The sequence below is a fragment of the Melanerpes formicivorus genome, unplaced genomic scaffold, assembly GCF_026170545.1.
Source record: "Melanerpes formicivorus ecotype bairdi unplaced genomic scaffold, bMelFor1.0.p_v2 SCAF_17, whole genome shotgun sequence".
NCBI lineage: Eukaryota > Metazoa > Chordata > Aves > Piciformes > Picidae > Melanerpes > Melanerpes formicivorus.
Window position 1 is genome coordinate 10093020 of NW_027142369.1, and position 18553 is coordinate 10111572.

Genomic DNA, 18553 nt, shown 5'->3' on the forward strand with positions numbered 1-18553 from the left:
AAATGGGGGGGGGAGGGGAGGAGGGGGGAATACTGTCAGTATGTAAACCTGAAGCAGAGAGCATTGCAGTTAAAAATAAAACCATGAAATACCACTGTCGTGAGCTTTCTAAAACATGTGCAGTGCTGATACTGAATAGTTTTATACTGTTTTGGAGGCAGAAGCGCAGTGAAAAGTGATCTCTGCAGATGCAATTCAGCATCAGCTATCAGTGGCCAAGGCAGGAGTTTTCTTCTTGGCCATCAAAGCTTTATTGTTTAATAAACCCCAGCCTTTTCTTACCTTCTCTTGCCAATAGTATGCCAAAAAGGACTGCAACTGAATGGGCTTCCTTGCAGTCCTGCAGTAGGAAAACACATTTTGAGGAATAATAAAATCAAAAGGAAGAAGTTGATGAGGGTGCATCTGCCCCAAATCACACGCCAGTTAGATATATAAAACTGGAGCTGTGTCAGGATTGAATTCCCCAAGATGCAATCACAGCATTTATAGGATTTGCATGTTTCATTAAGGAAAAAGAATGGCACAACTTCAAAAGCAGCCTAAGAGAGGAAATGGTTCCACTAACTCTTCTAAATCAGGTGCTGCACCCTCAGAACAAAGGCACAGCGTAGCTCAAAAACCTGTCTGCTGAATTAGGCTGGTTTTTACCTGAGCTGAGATGCCCCTGGGCAACTTTGCAGGACTCTGGGCACCATGGCAGCCACACTTGGCTTTACCCTCCTGAGGTGCACGGGGCAATATTGCCAAAGGTTTCCAGCAGCACTTGGGGAAATTTTAGTCCATATTAACTCCCCTGGGAGAAATGGTGTAAGAAAATACCGTTGCGTAAAGCCCCTTGTCCCTCCTGACCCTAGATTTGTGACCCACTGGTTGCAAGATACAAAGCAATATAGGCACCAATACAGGAAACCAGGGCTAGGAGCCATCAAAGCTGATGCAGGAGAAAAATCTTCATGGCAAGTAGAAGTATGGTGTTAACCATCAAGCCAGGCCTCCATGGGGCCTGTACCACTCCTGGGCATGCAGGCCCACCAAACGCCAGCCAAAAGCGTTCCCGTGCCGGGGGTGGAGGCTGTTGCTGAGCGCCATCCCCTTTTCCCTGCAGCCATCCCGGGAGGGACCCGCTCCGGCAGTGGTTGCCTCCGCCACCCCACAGAAATGCCAGACCCAGCAGAGCAGGCGCCAAAGCCTGTCATTAGGGCCCAAGCATCCCCTTCTAACCTCTGTTTATCCCGGCGGTGCGGTTGCGAGCCTCTTACTCATCGCTTTAATGAGCAAGGTGCAGGTGTGCATTCCTGTTGTGCCTGTTGCCTGCCGGCCCCACGCTGGCGGGCCAGCCAGCCCCCCAGCCCACTGCGTCGTGCCCGCAGGCTCGCAGCTGCTCTACAAACTTCGGGGAGATCTGGGACAAGAAGCTTCCAGCACTTTGGCCTTCCCTGCTTTGCTGGGGCTGGCAAACGAAATGCAAATCCAGCAGCAGGCTGTCTGGGCTGCAACAAAGCGCTGTGCAGAGTCCGCCCGCGCTACAACGCTGCCGCCCAACGCCTTCATGTAGCGGCAGTCTGGGGGAGCTTTTGGCAGGCAGAAAGCAAGCAGCTGAGGCTGCTGGCAGGAGCAAGGGCATGCATCGCCCCTCCTCCCCAGTGGGGATGATCAAAAGCACCGTAGGAGTCAGGAGTACTTGCACTTCCCACCCAGCTGCCATCTCACCAGTCTCACAATCACAGGGAGCTGTCACGGCACTGAGCCTTCATCGGCACCCTTCAGCCTCGTGTCTTCATTAAAATGGCAAACTGAAAGCAAACGTGACACAAATGACTGTCGTTAGATTGCAGAGATGACATCCCTCTCAAGATTAAAATTTACTATCTGGGACAACAACAAAGTGATGCTCAGTGTGTCCGTGGAAAGAACAGGGTGCTGGAAAGGCACCACCTGGAGGGACACCAGTACCTGCAGAAGGGACCCTGCTGAGGCACCTGCCTGAGGGTGACAGGGGTGGGATATCTCCTCTTCCAGATCAGAGAGATTTTAAAGGATGATCTCTGCTAGGTCTAACTTAAGGACTGGTGGGGTGAGTGCCAGTCAGCTCTAGCTGCAGATGATACTTTCATCTTGGTGATCTGAATTGCAAAATGTGTTTTCCTAATCTCTCTCTCCCTTTTGTGTGCAGCATGCTTGTCAGTTTTTATGTAACAAAATCTATTTTCAAATGTTGGGTTTGGATATTTTAGCTGAAATCCACTTTCCAGTTAAACGGACTTTCATTCTGCACTCTGCTGCAGAAAAATCCCCTTATTTGGCACAGAAGAACTGTGCTCTTCACAACTCCCTGCAAAAAAAAAAAAAATAAAATATGGAAGTTGTACCTCCTAAAAAGTGTTAACCTATATTTTTGCTTAATAATGGTATAAAAAAATAACATCCTCTGATTATTTAAAAAAGCACAACACAGTTAATGTAAAGATTTTATCTGGCTGCAAACAAGGCTATTTCATTATTTTAACACCACCCAACAAGAGCTAACAAGAACCATTTCACTGGGAAATAGAACTGCAGATGTAAATACTAATGAAGCAAATTATTTAAATCAATCTCTTCTCTTGGACCATTTACTCGTTTTGAAACCCTGTATCTGTAAGACAGGCAATAATAGGGCTCTATTGCACCTAATGCATGGATCCTTCAGCAGTCTGTTTTCCATCTCTCCCTCCCGCTTTCCCTCCCTCCCTTGCACAGAACAGGATTCCCACGTATTTCATGAGTTTACTTCATTTCTCATACACATTTGTGAAAAAAACTCTTGGTGTTTTAATGTTTATACATGAGCATACTTCTGAAAATGTCCATCATTTATGCAGGGACAGCATCTTCAATCCCAGTGGTAGATTTCTGGCTGCTGTAGATTTGGTCTTTTGAAGCATATGAAGCTGCAGTGACCTTTAACAGCTGGAGAGCTGACCCTAAGCAGCCTGTACTTTTATAATGCATTTCTGGTGTCTTATGGCAGGAAAGAAAAGGCAGTATTTTTTTGTGCCATCATTGCTTACCAGCAATTTCTGCAAGGAACTCTTCAGTGGATACACTTGTTTTCTGCTGGGCTCAATGCTGACATAACAGAAAAGCTTTTTATCTGCCTGGAAGCCTTTCTGGGCATCAGTTATAGTATTTAAAGTCTCTTTTCTTTGCTTCTAATGTAAAAAAGCTGTGGGAAATGAAAATATTCAAAATGACATGGCAAAGCAAGGATAGGAGGCTTGATTCTATGAATCTTTGAATATAAAGCTGATTTGTCCCTGCTGAGAGGAACACTGGAAACATCTGGGAGAAAAGCAGTGGTACAGGCCATGGGGTGAGCAGAAGAACCAAATAATTACTTAAGATGCTGCTGCAAAGCAACCACTTCCATAATTCAGGGGGGCAGCAAGCAGTGAACTCCTGGATGAGAAGCCAGATGGCCTAAAAGCAATCTTCATGGAGCTGTAAGAAATTATGTATTATGTAAATTATTATTATTATCAAATTATTATGTAAAAAAGAAATTATGTATTATGGAGCTATAAGAAATTATGTATTCATAGAATCATAGAATCAATAAGGTTGGAAAAGACCTCAAAGATCATCAAGTCCAACCTGTCACCCAAGACCTCATGACTACTAAACCATGGCACCAAGTGCCAGGTCCAATCCCCTCTTGAACACCCCCCAGGATGGTGACTCCACCGCCTCCCTGGGCAGCACATTCCAACGGCTAACAACTCTCTCTGTGAAGAACTTTCTCCTCACCTCGTGCTATTCCAGTTTATTTCAGCTGTTGGTGAAGAACATGGTCCTGAAGCCAGGCCACCCCTTGGTGCTCTGGCACAGTCAGGCAGTCACATCTTCACAGGTTTCCTGGCCCCATGCTCCTTCACAATAGTAAATTTATCTTTTCTTCTCTGAAAGAATAAATGTTTTATTGATGTTCAATCCTCTACTCTCAATGAAGGAGTAAAGAGTCTTAACTGAGTCAGTAGCAGCTCTTAGGTGTCTATACTTTGTTCTGTAAACCTGAAAGAATAACTAACTAATACTATTAAAAATGTATAACTTTTTTCCTCAATATTTTCTGTATCTTACAAAGTGCCTCAAGAAATTACATGAGAGGTATTATGCAGAGAAAAAAACAAACAACCAAACAACAAAAAACCTCCCAAAACCCAAACAAACAGTGTGTGGAGCGCATTTGAGCCATAACAGGTAAGGTGCTGAAGCATCAAATTTGCTCCTCCCCGTCCTGAGGTGCTGACCCCACCATGGACCCTGTCAGCACCAAACTGTGCTTGGACACAGCAACCTGGAGCTCTAGAAGCAGAAAGCATGACCCAAACATGTGGGATTGGCTAGAGCCGTGCCACTCCAAGAACAGTGGAGTTTAACTCTTGTATGTCTGCAAAGCCTCAAATATTTTCTTCTGGTGGTATGGGGCATCTGATAGAGAACTGAACTATTGGGCAGCAGGATGGCTTTTCTTAACCAGGGGAGATTTGTGACCTATCACAAATACCTTGTAGCAGTCCCTGGGCAGACAGCTCCGTGGTGGAAATGACTGGCCAGCAACTGAAAGGAAACCTTATAAAAAGAGCACAGATGGAACAAGGCTGGAAAGAATTCAGGTCTGTTACCAACTTAAAGATTTTTCTCTGCTCACTGTAAGCCTGTCTGAAAAAGCTGGACATATAGAGCACCACTGTGAGTTTATCCTTTCACATATAGAATCCCTCCTTAGCTGCTCACTCAAACACAAGGCAAGAAAACAACAGGTACATTCAACTTTAATGAAATAATCACCAGGTATCTGTACAGCTATAACAGAGGGAAAAAACAGCTACAGAAAAGGTGCAAACACAACCCTGGACACAGAGCAACAGTCACAGGGGCTGGGCTGGACCAAAGCACTTCTGCTATTCTCCTCTGCTTTTGCCTAAAAGGCAATACTGAAATACAGGAAATCCTCCCAAAACTGCTTTGCAGACTGAGAGAAAATGACAGGCTGGCCCCACAGGGTCATTTGGTATTTCTTCACTAGAGCCTGGACATCCTTCTCTGAGGCCAACATGACACAGAGATGCTGAGGCCCTTTGCTCAGCACCAACCTGCTGCAGTGCCCAGTATAATCCTATAAGCAACCTCCAACATCAGTGCTGCAGTAGCTCCAGAAGTACACACAAAAGTACTTATAAAGTCCCTTTCAAAACTATGGCAAAATACCTGGAAGGACCAGCATGAAGTACAAAGCCATTACAGTTGTACACATTGAATGATTAATATCTGATAGCTTATTAAATAAATCCACAGAGAAAAAGGAAGACACTTCTAACATCCTCTGATTTCTCTTAAGTTTTACTTGCAGAGAAACAAGCTGTGGCACTCATTGCCCACAGTCCTCTTGTAACAATGGAGATGCTTTATCAAAGTTTAAAAATGTGGTTGCACATTAGGAAAGTTTGCAGCCCTTGCATTGTCACAGGAATCCAAACCCTAGGCTGGGAAGGGAAGTCTCAACACACTGCCCATGGTCAGCGAGCAACTGCCAAGCGTGGCTGCTATTTCTGTAGCAGCTGAGAAACACGCAGGGGAATTTTCTCAGCACAGGCTGGCTTGCCTGCAGCTGTACACAAATCCCAGCCACGTAGATGCAATCCCAAATTATTAAAAGCCCCCTTTCTCGTGGAGAGCCAGCAGTTAGAGGCAGCGATCACACACACATGCCATGCTGGTGAAACCCCTCTTTGAGCAGGGCATCTTGTAGGCTTTGATGGCTATTGGCCTGTACCCAGGCCCTCATATCCAGATTGTTTTTCCCTGAGGACTTAGGTTAAGATAACTCCAGCATTTCCCTGCATGTGTCAGAGTGAGCTACGTGGCGTGATGGAACCAGAGAGATGGGCATGATGTACATTTCCCAAGGGATGCTCAGGCTTGCTGAAGCCAGGCTGGTGTTGCAGTGAGCGTGGAGCTGTGTGGGACAAGCTGTCCCTAGCACCCAGGGACACCAGCAGTGCTCAGACCAAATCAAAGCAATTCCAATGCCAGCAGCCCATTGCAGCTACCCAGGCTATGTCATTACTGAGGCAAGAGTTGACTGCTAACACGCATGCAGCTCACTGCTATTTATATCACATGCCATATATCAAAAATATGCTACATCTCAGAACAGCTTCACCACAACATCATGACTGGGATGAAAGAAGGTGAAGGAAAGAGAGAGCACCCCACAGCAGGCATGCTCCTGCCCAGTCTACGCTGCTCATGCTGCTGGGAATTTTGCTTGTTGAGCTTAATGATGCAAGAATGTCCCTCCCGGCAAATGAAACGCTGTCATTTTCTTGGCATTGGTGCAGCCCAGGGTCAGCAAGGCAAGCAGCTAATGCTGTGCTTTGACATGTCTGGAAATGCACAGGCTGCTTGTGACAGGGCAAGAGGCTGAACAAAAACCACCTCTCGCTCCAACCATCCATCTTCATGTGATGCACCAACAGGAGTGACCACAGTTTCCGGTGTCTGTATGTAACAAGTACCTGTTTCCAACACTAAATGCCAGTTTAAGCCTGTCTAGCATTGACATCTTCATGTTAACATTGCAGTCACTTCGCTTTCCCTTGACACTGCTGAACCCCACAACAAACCTCCGTCTGTGTCAAATGTGCTTTGAATCCATCCCAGCAGCAGATTGGGCACTCACTGCCTCTCAGGATTTACAGCATGAACAGTGGAGAAACCTGGCATGGATGATGGCAGGATTGTAGCCTTGACATAAAGATGCCAATAAATGAAAATACAATTGATGCAGCACCTTCTTTTTTCCACAGCTGTGGTTGATGGTGCTGTCTGAAGCCCCAGCCCCAGGAGACAAGCTGTATGTAGCATGGTCTGCCCCACATCCTAGGATCCATTTTACATAGACACACAACTGAACAGGCATGCAAAATTAACTACGCCTCAGACCTGGGAGCCCTTCGAGCTCTCCACACCAGTCCCAGGCCAAATGGAACTTTAAATTGCTCCCTCTACTCTTTATTTTGGGGGCACTGCTGCCATCACAGAAAACTGTTGTGTTTATTCTGTTCCAGGGCCATTTCATTGACCAGCTGTTCTATAGATGACTGAATAGCTGCCTTCACAAGGGAAGAAGCAGTCTCTATGAGGAGCAATTCGTACTGCTCCCCAGTTTTGTGCCCCTGATCACCTGCACCTCTCTCCTCTGCCTGGGAATTGCCACCTGCCTCGGGGCCCTCTTTATTACCAAAATCAAAGCTCCCACTTGACTTTTTATTCCCTTTTTGCTTATTTCGGTGCAAAACTGGGGATGGCTCATAGCCCTGGTCAGAGTCGGTGTTGTCAGAGTCCTCAGCTTCGGTGACAGTGATGATGATGCCAACACCAGTGCCCACATTTGCCTCTAACATCACCTGATGGCTGGAGCAGCTCTGCACACTTGCTGCATCATCTTTAAACACCGACTGATTGAAATCCATTACAGTCTCTTCAGCTTTGCTCTCCTCTGGAAGATTTATGCTCTTTTCTGATTCACCTCCTTCAGGCAGCTTTTTACAGATATTAGGGATTTCCTGCAGCTCAGTAGATCCAGGGATGCTGTTGGGTTGATCCTTGGAAATCGGCGCTTCAGGAGCAAATTCCCCACCTTCTGCAGGATGATCCTTGGAAATAGGTGCTTCAGGAGTAACTTCCCCACCTTCCACATGTTGATCCTTGGAAATAGGTGCTTCAGGAGCAACTTCCCCACCTTCCACATGTTGATCCTTGGAAATAGGTGCTTCAGGAGCAACTTCCCCACCTTCCACATCTTGATCCTTGGAAACAGGTGCTTCAGGAGCAACTTCCCCACCTTCCACATGTTGTTCCTTGGAAATGGGCACTTTGGGAGCAACTTCCCCACCTTCTGCAGATTGATCCTTGGAATCAGGCACTTTGGGAGCAACTTCCTCACCTTCTGGAGTCTGATCCTTGGAAATAGGTGCTTCAGGAGCAACTTCCCCACGTTCCACATGTTGATCATTGGAAACGTGCACTTTGGGAGCAATTTCCTCACCTTCCACAGGTTGATCCTTGGAAATGGGTGCTTTGGGAGAAACTTCCCCACCTTCCACATGTTGATCCTTGGAATCAGGCACTTTGGGAGCAACTTTCCCACCTTCTGCAGGCTGATCCTTGGAAATGGGTGCTTCAGGAGCAACTTCCCCACCCTCCACATGTTGATCATTAGAAATATTCACTTTGGGAGCAACTTCCCCACCTTCTGCAGACTGATCCTTGGAAACAGCTGTTTCAGGAGCAATTTCCTCACCTTCTACAGGTTGATCCTTGGAAATAGGTGTTTTGGGAGCAACTTCTCCACCTTTCACACAGACTGTGGTTTGGGGTGGGCTTGCCTCCTGCATTTTTTCCTGGGCTTTTTCATTGACTGTCTCTGAACTGGTTATCTCTGCCTCAGCAGTGCACTCCCTATGTACCTCTGCATCAGGTGTGGGCTCTGTCAAGGGCCCACTCTTCTGAACAGAGCTGACACTTTCCTTCACTCTGTCCTGGTCCTCCTCCACAGTGACTGGGCTGAAGGATTCAGGCTTGCCCACTGGGGCCGAATCCTCTGGCTCTTCACTGGCTTTATTCACAGTGCCCACCACTTCGTTTGCTTGACCACTGCCCTCTGACTCTTCCACTGCTTCACAGGGGCTGGGTTTTTTCTTTCCTCTGGAGAACCGTACACAGGGCATCTTCACCCCAGAGCTTGCTCGTTTCTTCAGGAAGCCTTGTGCACAGGTCTCTTCAGTATCTACCTCTAGCTGCACCTGGGAATCGGAGAGCACCTTCTTCCGTGAGGAGGATTTCTGCTTTCTCTGAGGTCTTGCAAGGTTTTTGATGGCTGCCCAGGCTCCTTTGGATGATTGTGACTGATTAGAAGCCTTTGTCTCTGTTTGGTCAGCTCTGATGCATTGTCTTTTCTCCTCTGAAGCTCCTTTGCATTCATCCTTCACAGTCAACTCTTTTTTACAGGACTTCTTCCGCTTCTTAAAACAGAGCATGGAGGGTTTTTCTCCCTGTTCCTCTGATGGGGAACATGTTGCCCCTGTGCTGTGAGTCTCTGCCTCTCTTGGGTTCTCCATTTGAATTTCCTTAGTTGCCTTCACCATATTGCTCCTCTCCTTTGTTTATGTTCTGTTACTGACTCTCGTGATTAACACATCAGACACAAGAACTGCTGATATGCTCAAAGTGCATTGTTTTTTCCTCAAGTTGTTTTCAGAATTGTTAGTTGTTTTCTAAAGAATGGATGTGGCAGTGAAGTTCTGCTGAAGACATTGCATCTGCTTTATAACTCCCACTTTGTCTTATTACTCACTTCATCGCCTCTCCAAGGAATCCTGAGTAGATGTGAAGATAAACAGGCTTGTCCTTGGCTTTGCTGGCCAGAGTCTCTGTCAGCTTTGGGACAATGCACTTCAAGTTGCACTCAGTCTAACAGCATGACTATTTAGTTGCCAGTCTGACATGACTTTTTGTTTTCCCCTAAAGGATCATGAATCAAGCCAAGAGTTAACCATTTTTATTCACCCCACGGACCTGGAAAGAACTTGCACTTTCTGAGCTATCTGAAATTCCACATTGCACAGGGAGCTTGACTGAAGCACCAGCACAACCAGCGGCAGCCAGTGCCTGTTTCCTGCCTGTCCCCCAGTGACAAGGGCAGACACTGCTTTGTCTTGGCTTTACTTCCTGCTTCAGTTCCTCTTGCAGGTTGTAAGAGGTTTGCTGTGAAGCATGGCTGATGCTTCCATCTTTTATCTGGAATGCAACAAACAAATGGTAAGACATGGAAGTGGAGCAATTCCTTTTTTTAAAATAAAAAGAGTTTTTAAAATAAAAGGTGATTGTTGTCTGGTTGGGATTTATTTTTCTGTTTTGATTGTTTGTTTGTTGGTTTTTAATAATTTGTTTTGGGAGAAAAACCAGGGCTGGAAAATCAGTTCTACCTCTGGGTGTACCACAGCAGTTTTTTTGCACTAATTAGCATCAATATCCAAAGGCAAAATAAGGCCACCGAGAGGTCAGCCCAGTGATGCTCCACCGAAGGGGGCTTTTTTTGTTTTTCAGCTGCTCATATTCTGGGAGGTCTGTGTTACGCATGCACACACATAGATTTCCTGCTCCTACGGTTAGCTACATCTTTTTCCCACTGCTCCATATGCACTCATAGTTCCAGCTAGGGAAATTACACCCTGAGACAGAAGATATTTTTATCTTTAGTGCACCATATGACAATATGCAAAACCAGAGAATACAAAAAGGAGGCTTATGGAATACAAAAGCAGAATCACATGGCAAGAAGGGATCTTATTTATACTATGTGCGTGCCTTCCATAGCAACCTCAATTAACACCACACGGGTTCATCACATAAGATGATAGCATAAGAGACATGAAACCTTTTAAAATTAGTAAAAGAAGGGAAAAAATAAAAAGAAAAAAAAAAGGGCTGCCTCAAAACATTTTGGGGCATAAAGATGCAAAAACGTGTTATCACAAGCAGACCAACTTCTCTGGGACGAGCTCAGTGGTGGCTCCGGGCAGCTCCTCACGCGGGATTTTGTACTCTGCTGTTAAGCATCACGGTGATGGACCCCGGGGCTCTGGCAGGAGCGCTCCCCCGCGGCGTGCATTTGCTTGGGTTTTTTAAATTATATATATATATATATATATATATATATTTTTTTTTTTTTTTTTTAAGGGGAAAATGAGCTCAGCCGACAGGAGCATGTGCGAAAGCGCAACCCGCATCCACTGGTGCCCCGAGCGCAGCCCGCAGCCCGGCTCTGTCGCCGCCTTTGCAGCCCGGGAAGTTTAGGGGACGTTCGGGGTGCTGCCGAAGGCAGCAGGACCCGCCCGGCACCGCCGTTCTCCCGCTCGTCCTCCTCTCCCGCCCCGGGCAAAGGGGCAACCCCTAAAAGCCGGACCCCTCCGAGGGTATGGGAGCGCTCCTCGGGCAGCCGCCGTGGCTGCAGAGCCCGACCCAGGAACCCCACGCGTGCTGCTTCCCCCGCGGAGCCCTCGGGGCGCTGCCAGCCCCGTCGCGCCCGCCGCACCCTCACCTGCGGCCCGCTCCGCGCCGCTCCGCACGGCTGCGCCGCCGCTGCTGCTGCCGCCGCCACTGCCACCGCCTCCCGCCGCAGCCGCGCCCCCCGGGCCGGCGGGGAGGGCGCTGCCGGCAGCCCCCCGCCCAGCGCCGAGGCAGCCCCCGGACCGCCCCCCGGCACCGGAGCGGCTCTGCGGGAACCTGCCGGCAGCCTGCTGAGGGCGCGAGGCTGGGGAGGGGGCTCCGGAACCCTGGCCTAGCCTGAGTGGGGAGCAGCATTGCCGCTCTGCGTTTGGAGGTCAGCGCCGAGGGGAGGCTGAGAGACCTGCGGCAGGTTAGCCTGGAGAGCTCATCAGTGCTGACCAACATCTAAGGGGGATGGAGTCAGACTCTTCAGTGGTACCCAGCAACAGGACAAGAGGCACAACCCGGCCCACATGAGGTTCCATCTGAACATGTGGAAAAACATCTATCCTGTGAGGGTGACAGAGCCCTGGAACAGGCTATCCAGAGAGGTTGTGGAATCTCTTTGTATGGAGGGATCCCAAACGTGCCTGTGCACGTGCATGTGCAACCCTCTGCAGCTGAACCTGCTGGGGAGCCAGACTCGATGATTTTCAGAGGTCCCCCCAATGCCTACCATTCTACGATTCTGGGTACCTTATGGGATAGCACCCGCTCTTCTTGCAGGGACACATTCCTCTTTCACAGCACAGCATCACTCCTCCCAGGGCAAGATCCCCCTCACAAACTAAACTAAAAGAGGTATTTAAACTAAGTATTAGTAAGAAATTCTTTAGTGTAAAGGCAGCAAGATACAGGAACAGGCTGCCCAGGGAAGATGTAGATGCCCCTTCCATGCAACTGTTCAATGCCAGGTCAGATGAGGGGCTGAGCAGGCTTGTCTAATGGAAAGAGCCCCCCGCCCATAGCAGAGGAGTTGGAAGTAGATGATCTTTGAGGTATTTTCCAACCCAAGCCATTATGTTCTATAAAATACCAGAGAATGTGCCTTTCTTGTATGAGCCTTTTTTCTCCAAAGCAGCTGAGAACTGACTTAAAAAAAAAATTGCATCTCCAGCTGTTATGAAAAAGGACTACCAAGTGCAGTTGGTGAACTACATGAAACTGTAGTTCAAGATGCCTGAATGTCCTCATTCATCTCCACAGGTAGCTGACTGACGCCCACAAACGTTAACTACTTCACAGCACGTCTGCACATAAGAAACCAGGCAAAGCAGCCCACTTTGAATCTGCAAGTGGCTTCCAGTGTAGTCCAGTCTTAGAAAAATACACATGGCCTCCCTCCTCCTTAGCTTCTTCATGGAAAAGAAAGGTACAACCTGGGTTTGCTGGGCTGAACACCAGCCAGCAGGGCAGAAACGAGGATCAAGCAACAAGAATTGCCCTTTTAAAAGCTCTCCTATGAGATATGTTTGCTTGTGTTCACCACTCAGGTTCTTTTGGAAACAGCTTCTCTCCCTTGGGTGAATGGTAGGTTCTAATTATGACCTGTGTTAAAGCCAAGCAAGGCCCCTTGGCTCGAGAATGTTTTCCTTTATTGCAGTTGGGGCAAGAGGGAGGAAAGAAGACAGGGGTAACGAGAGTGGCTCACGTGAGAGTGATTTACATGTGGTGCACTCCCTCAAGGGTGGCATGATGATGGGTGGTTCTCATCAATCCCATTCAGAAACATCTCACATGGAATTCTATTCTCCTGCCCCTCCAGGGCAAGATGGTAGCACCGAAGGCTGTGGTACAGGGGAATAAGTAACAGGGCCTGCGGCAAGCTGAGGAGCTGGTTAGAGCATGGATAAGCTTGAAAGAAGATTCCTGTCCAATTGTAGGCTTATGTTTTCATTCCAGGCCCACACCAAAGTTCTGGTGATATGCATCAAACCAGCCAAGCAACACTGTCTCCTTTTTTTGTCCCTATCACTAGTAAAAATGGTAATTATTAAATGTTATTTCTTATGTGATGTGATGCAGAACTCTCATTATAGCACAGCTGGGGCAATGGATGGCCATAACACCAGCTAAAGGTCCACAAATAGCCCACAGAGAACAAATTTCTACATAATTAGTTTTTTCTCTAGGCAACAGGAAGAGAAGACAACCTTCCAAAATTTAGTTAGGAGAAATGAAGCGTCCTTTGTGTCCCGTTTGACAGGGCAAGAACTAGCTGGCATACTCAGCTGCAAAAGAGAAAAAGAAAACAAAACAACCTATTTTTGTAGCAGTCCTGCAAGACCTAGAGCAGGGACACCAGAGAGCTCTCACCTCCCAACAGGTTGAGAGTGCAGGTTAGAAAAGCATTCCTGCTAACCTCTAGAGATGCCTGGGGCCATTTTTTGGCCTCTATGCTTTTGTTCCCACCAGTCCTGCTGTGCACAGCAAACCCTTAAACAGTTTCATGTCTGAGCCAAGGCTTTGCCTCACTGCAGGAAGTGGACTGCCAACCTCTTGAACTGTCTCTTTCAAGCACATGCCTATGATCTCATGCTAAACTAAAAGGAGGCTAATCTTAGCATAAATTTGCACTTATCCCATCTTTCATAAGCATAAAATGAAGGTGGAGCACAGAGCGCTCGCAGGCAGGCAGTGCAGCAGGGACGATTAAATGTAGGAACTGACAGCAGACTTGGCAGCATCAGCTCTGGCACCCTGCTTCAAAGGAAGGCTTGGCCAAGGCGCTGCAGGTAAGGAGGCACTTTCAGTTAGGCAGGGGGCTGCGTAGCAACAGGGAACAGCCCTCTTGACCCCCTGCAAGTGGCTTGTATGTGGTTCTGGCAAATCTGGCTGCCAGTAATTCCTCATCTGAACACCATGAAAAAGAAAATTTTAGGAGGCTGTGAATGCATCTCAAATGTTTTTTGATGATGATTTAGGCTGTTCTATCTGCTTCTGTGACAACCAGGTCATTTTTATAATTATTCAGCTCTCCTGAATAACCTGAGAGATACAGCTCTCAGCCTACATATATGTTTGTATATACACACACAGTATCTGTGTGCTACAAATGCATCTGTACATTGGTGCACATCTACGTCCTGATTCTCCCAGTTCTTACCAAAACCAGTGTTTTTAGATTCAGTTCTGATACAAACAGATGGGCCTTGCAAGTCTTAATTCAGCTATTTTTGCAGTCAACTGCAAGTATCTCAAATTCATGGGATAATTCAGGTAGTTTATTTCCTATAGATGACACATCATCTAGGAAAGGCAACAAGATTAAACACACACAGTGGTGCATTGCAGGCAACTTATTACTGCAATAATCACTCCTACTTGTCAATATAAGGATTGCTGCTGTGTGCAGTTAATCACAGAAATAAATTCTACTTCAGTAACCTCAGTGCATACATTAAAACTCAAAAAGCATTTGAAGCATTTACCACTTTATTTGTATTAGTTACAAAATTGGCAGCAGTGATCTTTTTATGTTACAAAATGATTTATGGCCTGCTGACAAAACCTGATACAAGTGACTTGATCGCTGCTGACATTGTGTCTGTTCACCAAAAAGGTACCTTAGAAAATGAGGCTTATCAACAGTGTAACTGTACTTACTATTGAGCATAAGGTGGTTTAAAAGACACATTTGGTAGAAGCCAGAAATATGGGTCAAGAGATCCAGTCCCTACAACAAGCATGATATCCAGAGATTTCATTTCCATTAACAGTAGAATACAGTAGTCACAGATGGACTTTCTAGAAGGTAAATTTGATGTGGCTCAGGTGCCTGCAGGAATAATTCACAGCAGAAGCCAGTGTAAGCACTTTTGGAGAAAGATGAGAAGCAAAGAGGATTCCTCCTTGCTCCCTCTTTTAAATGACATTGGTGCAGTTTCTCCCACAGCGTGAGAAGTGGAACACAGAACTCAGTATGGCAAATCGGAATATGCGGCATACAAGGCTTTCAAAGATAATATATGCTACAAAAGCCCTATGGTTAAGACAATTAGGTTCCCAAGACTCTTTCAAACAGCTCCAGCTTTAGGATATTTAATTACTAAAATAATGTCATTGAATCAGAAAAGGTCCCTAAACCCAAGCTTCTGTACTCTGCTTCAGCTACAATTATGAAGCAGGAGGTTTGCTGGGGAAGTGTGCTTTACACAGTCAGGGTCAACTACCTGGCAACACAGCAGTTTAAAAATTATTACAAATTTAAAGTGGTTGATTGTTTAACGCTCCTTGTTCCAGTCACTTCTTGCACTACATTCTCAGTCATATCTTGTTTTGACTTCAAAAGATCAGAGCATAGTTCTGTTTACATGACTCATCAGGTGTTCTGGGAGCTAAAAAGAAAAATAAATGTAATTACTATAATATAGTACTGCAAGCAAACTTCAGGCTGCATTATAATCAAATGTCACTTGGAAACATATGGCATAATGTTAAGATTAGCTTAACTCTATTGAGAGCCTTCAAGGCACCTACCTTCTGTTAATAATTTCTTTCAAAAGAGCCCATTTACTTCTCCTGACACTGGATCCAAGTCTATATCATAGAAACAGGGTCTTGTAGGAAGTCCTGGCATAGTGCTCATCTGGACAATAAAAGATAAAATGTTAATATGAAAGCAGCATAGTTCCATGCAGAACACTACACCCCTTTCTGGAGGCTGTGATGGCAACCTCCGAGGCAGCTCCTTGCACATGTACATACTAGGTACAAGACCATCATCCAACAATGTGAAGCATCATGAAAATCAGGAAGTCCAGGCTCAGTACATGCATCTAGTAGTTTTGGTTTTTATGATGAGGATTTAGTTTGGCTTTTGCCTCTAGAAGTGACTGAGCCCAAGATTAGGCAAAGTACTTAGATACTCACCTGACCAACTAACTGCTAGAGAAGCCTTCATGGACTTTGCTGTGATGAGACAATAACTACTTGTGGCCTCTTTTACTAATGCAGCTGGGCAAGGCTTCCCTTCCCTAACTCAACGTTTAGTCCAGCAGACATGCAGGCTAAACACAGAGGCTATACAAAAGTGGGCAACTTGTGACCATGCTCGGTAGTTTGTGTCAGTGGTCATTCATCCCTTTAATAAAAAATCCAAGGTCTCATTTTCTATCTACATCACCCAGCCTCAGCTTTCACAATCAGCATTGTTTTGCCCATCTCCAGTAAATTAAAGATCTCTTTGGCAACCTAATCAAATTACCTCCCAATCTTCCTTTAGATAATAAGAGAAGCAACCAGGTGGCAAAGCTCTGCTGGTTAAGCATTTCCTACAGTTCTCTAAATTGTGGGGAGAGCTTCTGCAGTGCCACTCCATTTTCCTAAGCCATTTATAAGCGCTAACACCAATCCCACATATAATGTGTCACTGCATGTCTTGCATAGCTTACATGGAGGTAAAACCCACTTGAAGTCTGCTCTGTAATGTGCCCTAGGACTGCACCAGCATTCTGTCAGATCTGCTGTTTTCCCAGGCAAAGGAAAGAGGGGCTACAGAGAAAACTCTTTGTGTGTAGTTGTGTGGATATTTTTCCTCTCAAGAGCCAAGGAATTAAGATATCCAAAGCGCCTGAAGGGGTTTTCCTGTTCTCAACTATAGTCACTATTAGTCTCCAGCCACGCAGAGCAAGAAGGTTCTTATTTCTTTACCTATCACTGAAGAATTCTAGAGCTTTGCAGATCTCTAGCTACAGATATTAAAGGCCACAGCAGGAGGTGAGACAGTGATATTCAACAGTGTAGGAGGTGCCATATTGCTGAAGATGGGCCTGACCTTACTATTTTTTGCACTTTCTATTTTGTAAGGAATAATCATTTTTCCTACTTTCCTATCCACGGGGCAGCCCACAGTGGCTACTCTGCTATCTTTCTTAGCGTGCTTAAACCCTGAATTTCTATGCAGTACATGGTAATTTCTAACCAGGCTATTGATTTTCTTTACAAGTACCTACAATGCTTAATGCCCTCAGTTATTTTCAGAGCTGATGAACTTTTCCTTCACTATCCTCTGGCCCATCAATACCACATGTGCTGAAAAAAAACCCCAAACATAGGGCAATTCCCACTGCTAACTTACATGAAAAAAAATTAGACCATATGGATATCACTAACCCCCTTGCAAGACTTAGAGCTGCCAAACAGAGAGGCATCTGGGGGTGCTGATCGACAGCTGCCTAAACATGAGCCAGCAGTGTGCCCAGGTGGCCAAGAAGGCCAATAGCATCCTGGCCTGCATTAGGAATAGTGTGGCCAGCAGGAGCAGGGAGGTCATTGTGCCCCTGTACTCTGCATTAGTTAGGCCGCACCTTGAGTACTGTGTCCAGTTCTGGGCCCCTCAGTTTAAGAACATCGAGACACTTGAACGTGTCCAGAGAAAGGCAACAAGGCTGGGGAGAGGCCTTGAACACAAGCCCTATGAGGAGAGGCTGAGGGAGCTGGGATTGTTTAGCCTGGGCTCATGGGGAGACCTCATTGCTCTCTACAACTACCTGAAGGGTGGTTGTAGCCAGGAAGGGGTTGGTCTCTTCTCCCAGGCAACCAGCACCAGAACAAGGGAACACAGTCTCAAGCTGCACCAGGGGAAGTTTAGGCTCGAAGTGAGGAGAAAGTTCTTCACCGAGTGAGTCATTCGTCATTGGAACAGGCTGCCCGGAGAGGTGGTGGAGTCACCATCCCTGGAGGTGTTCAAGAGGGGACTGGACGTGGCACTTGGTGCCATGGTCTAGTCATGAGGTCTGTGGTGACAGACTGGACTCGATCTTTGAGGTCTCTTCCAACCTTGGTGATACTGTGATACTTTAAATAAAACCTATACCAAATAAAAATGTATTTATTGCACTTGTGGAACTTTTGAAAAACTGAACATCAGAGCTGAATAAGTAGTTTGTTTTCAACTCATCAGCACCACCAGAAAAGAAACCCAACCAATTTTAACCCAACGTGTTTTTTTTCCCCACTTTCATTACCTTGCATGCTCAAAGTTAAATCTAGTATTTGACTGAAGTACAACAGTTTCAAGTTAAGTGTCAGAAATGGAAAAAACCAAAACTCAGAAGCTGAGAAAAAATACAATGTGTCATACCTTTGTGATTATCTTCAGATAAGAATATGCACGCACCAGAGATTAAGTTCATGACAAATTTCTCATAAAAGCTTCTCACGGAGCTAAATATTTGCTGACTTTTCAGCTCACACAGTTCAATGGTTGCTGCCAGAAAACCTATTCTGAGCTAACACACCTCCTGCTGAATAGGTTTGAAACAGGGATCTGATCCAAATGCCCTGGACTGCTTCTTGAACAGACATCTCTTCCCTGGTTTTGTAGATACCACAGAAGAGCGACCTTCATGCTCCTAAGCTGCCGTCAATTCTGTCAGAATTGACACTGATTTACTATGTGTCCAAGAAAACATTAGGAATCTGGGATGGCAGCAGGAAAGAAAAAGTCCAACTT

At 46.1% G+C, this 18553-nt stretch overlaps 2 protein-coding genes across 2 annotated transcripts in view; both read right to left on the bottom strand.

The window, feature by feature from the left end:
• Positions 1–4800: 4800 nt before the first annotated feature.
• On the bottom strand, positions 4801–11222 carry AKAP5 (A-kinase anchoring protein 5). The gene is made up of 2 exons (XM_068148909.1): positions 11150–11222; positions 4801–9846 (listed from the first exon to the last, which is right to left on the bottom strand). Exon 2 carries the CDS (start codon positions 9192–9194, stop codon positions 7083–7085), a length of 2112 nt encoding a protein of 703 aa, XP_068005010.1. The 5' UTR covers positions 9195–9846; positions 11150–11222; the 3' UTR covers positions 4801–7082.
• A 3292-nt stretch (positions 11223–14514) lies between these two features.
• Positions 14515–18553, bottom strand: part of MTHFD1 (methylenetetrahydrofolate dehydrogenase, cyclohydrolase and formyltetrahydrofolate synthetase 1) — a 42107-nt gene continuing 38068 nt past the window's right edge. The window contains exons 27-28 of the mRNA XM_068148910.1: positions 15577–15685; positions 14515–15434 (exon numbers count right to left, since the gene is read on the bottom strand). Coding sequence (XP_068005011.1) covers positions 15596–15685 — 90 coding nt within the window. The 3' untranslated portion in view covers positions 14515–15434; positions 15577–15595. The remainder of the gene's footprint in view (positions 15435–15576; positions 15686–18553) is intronic.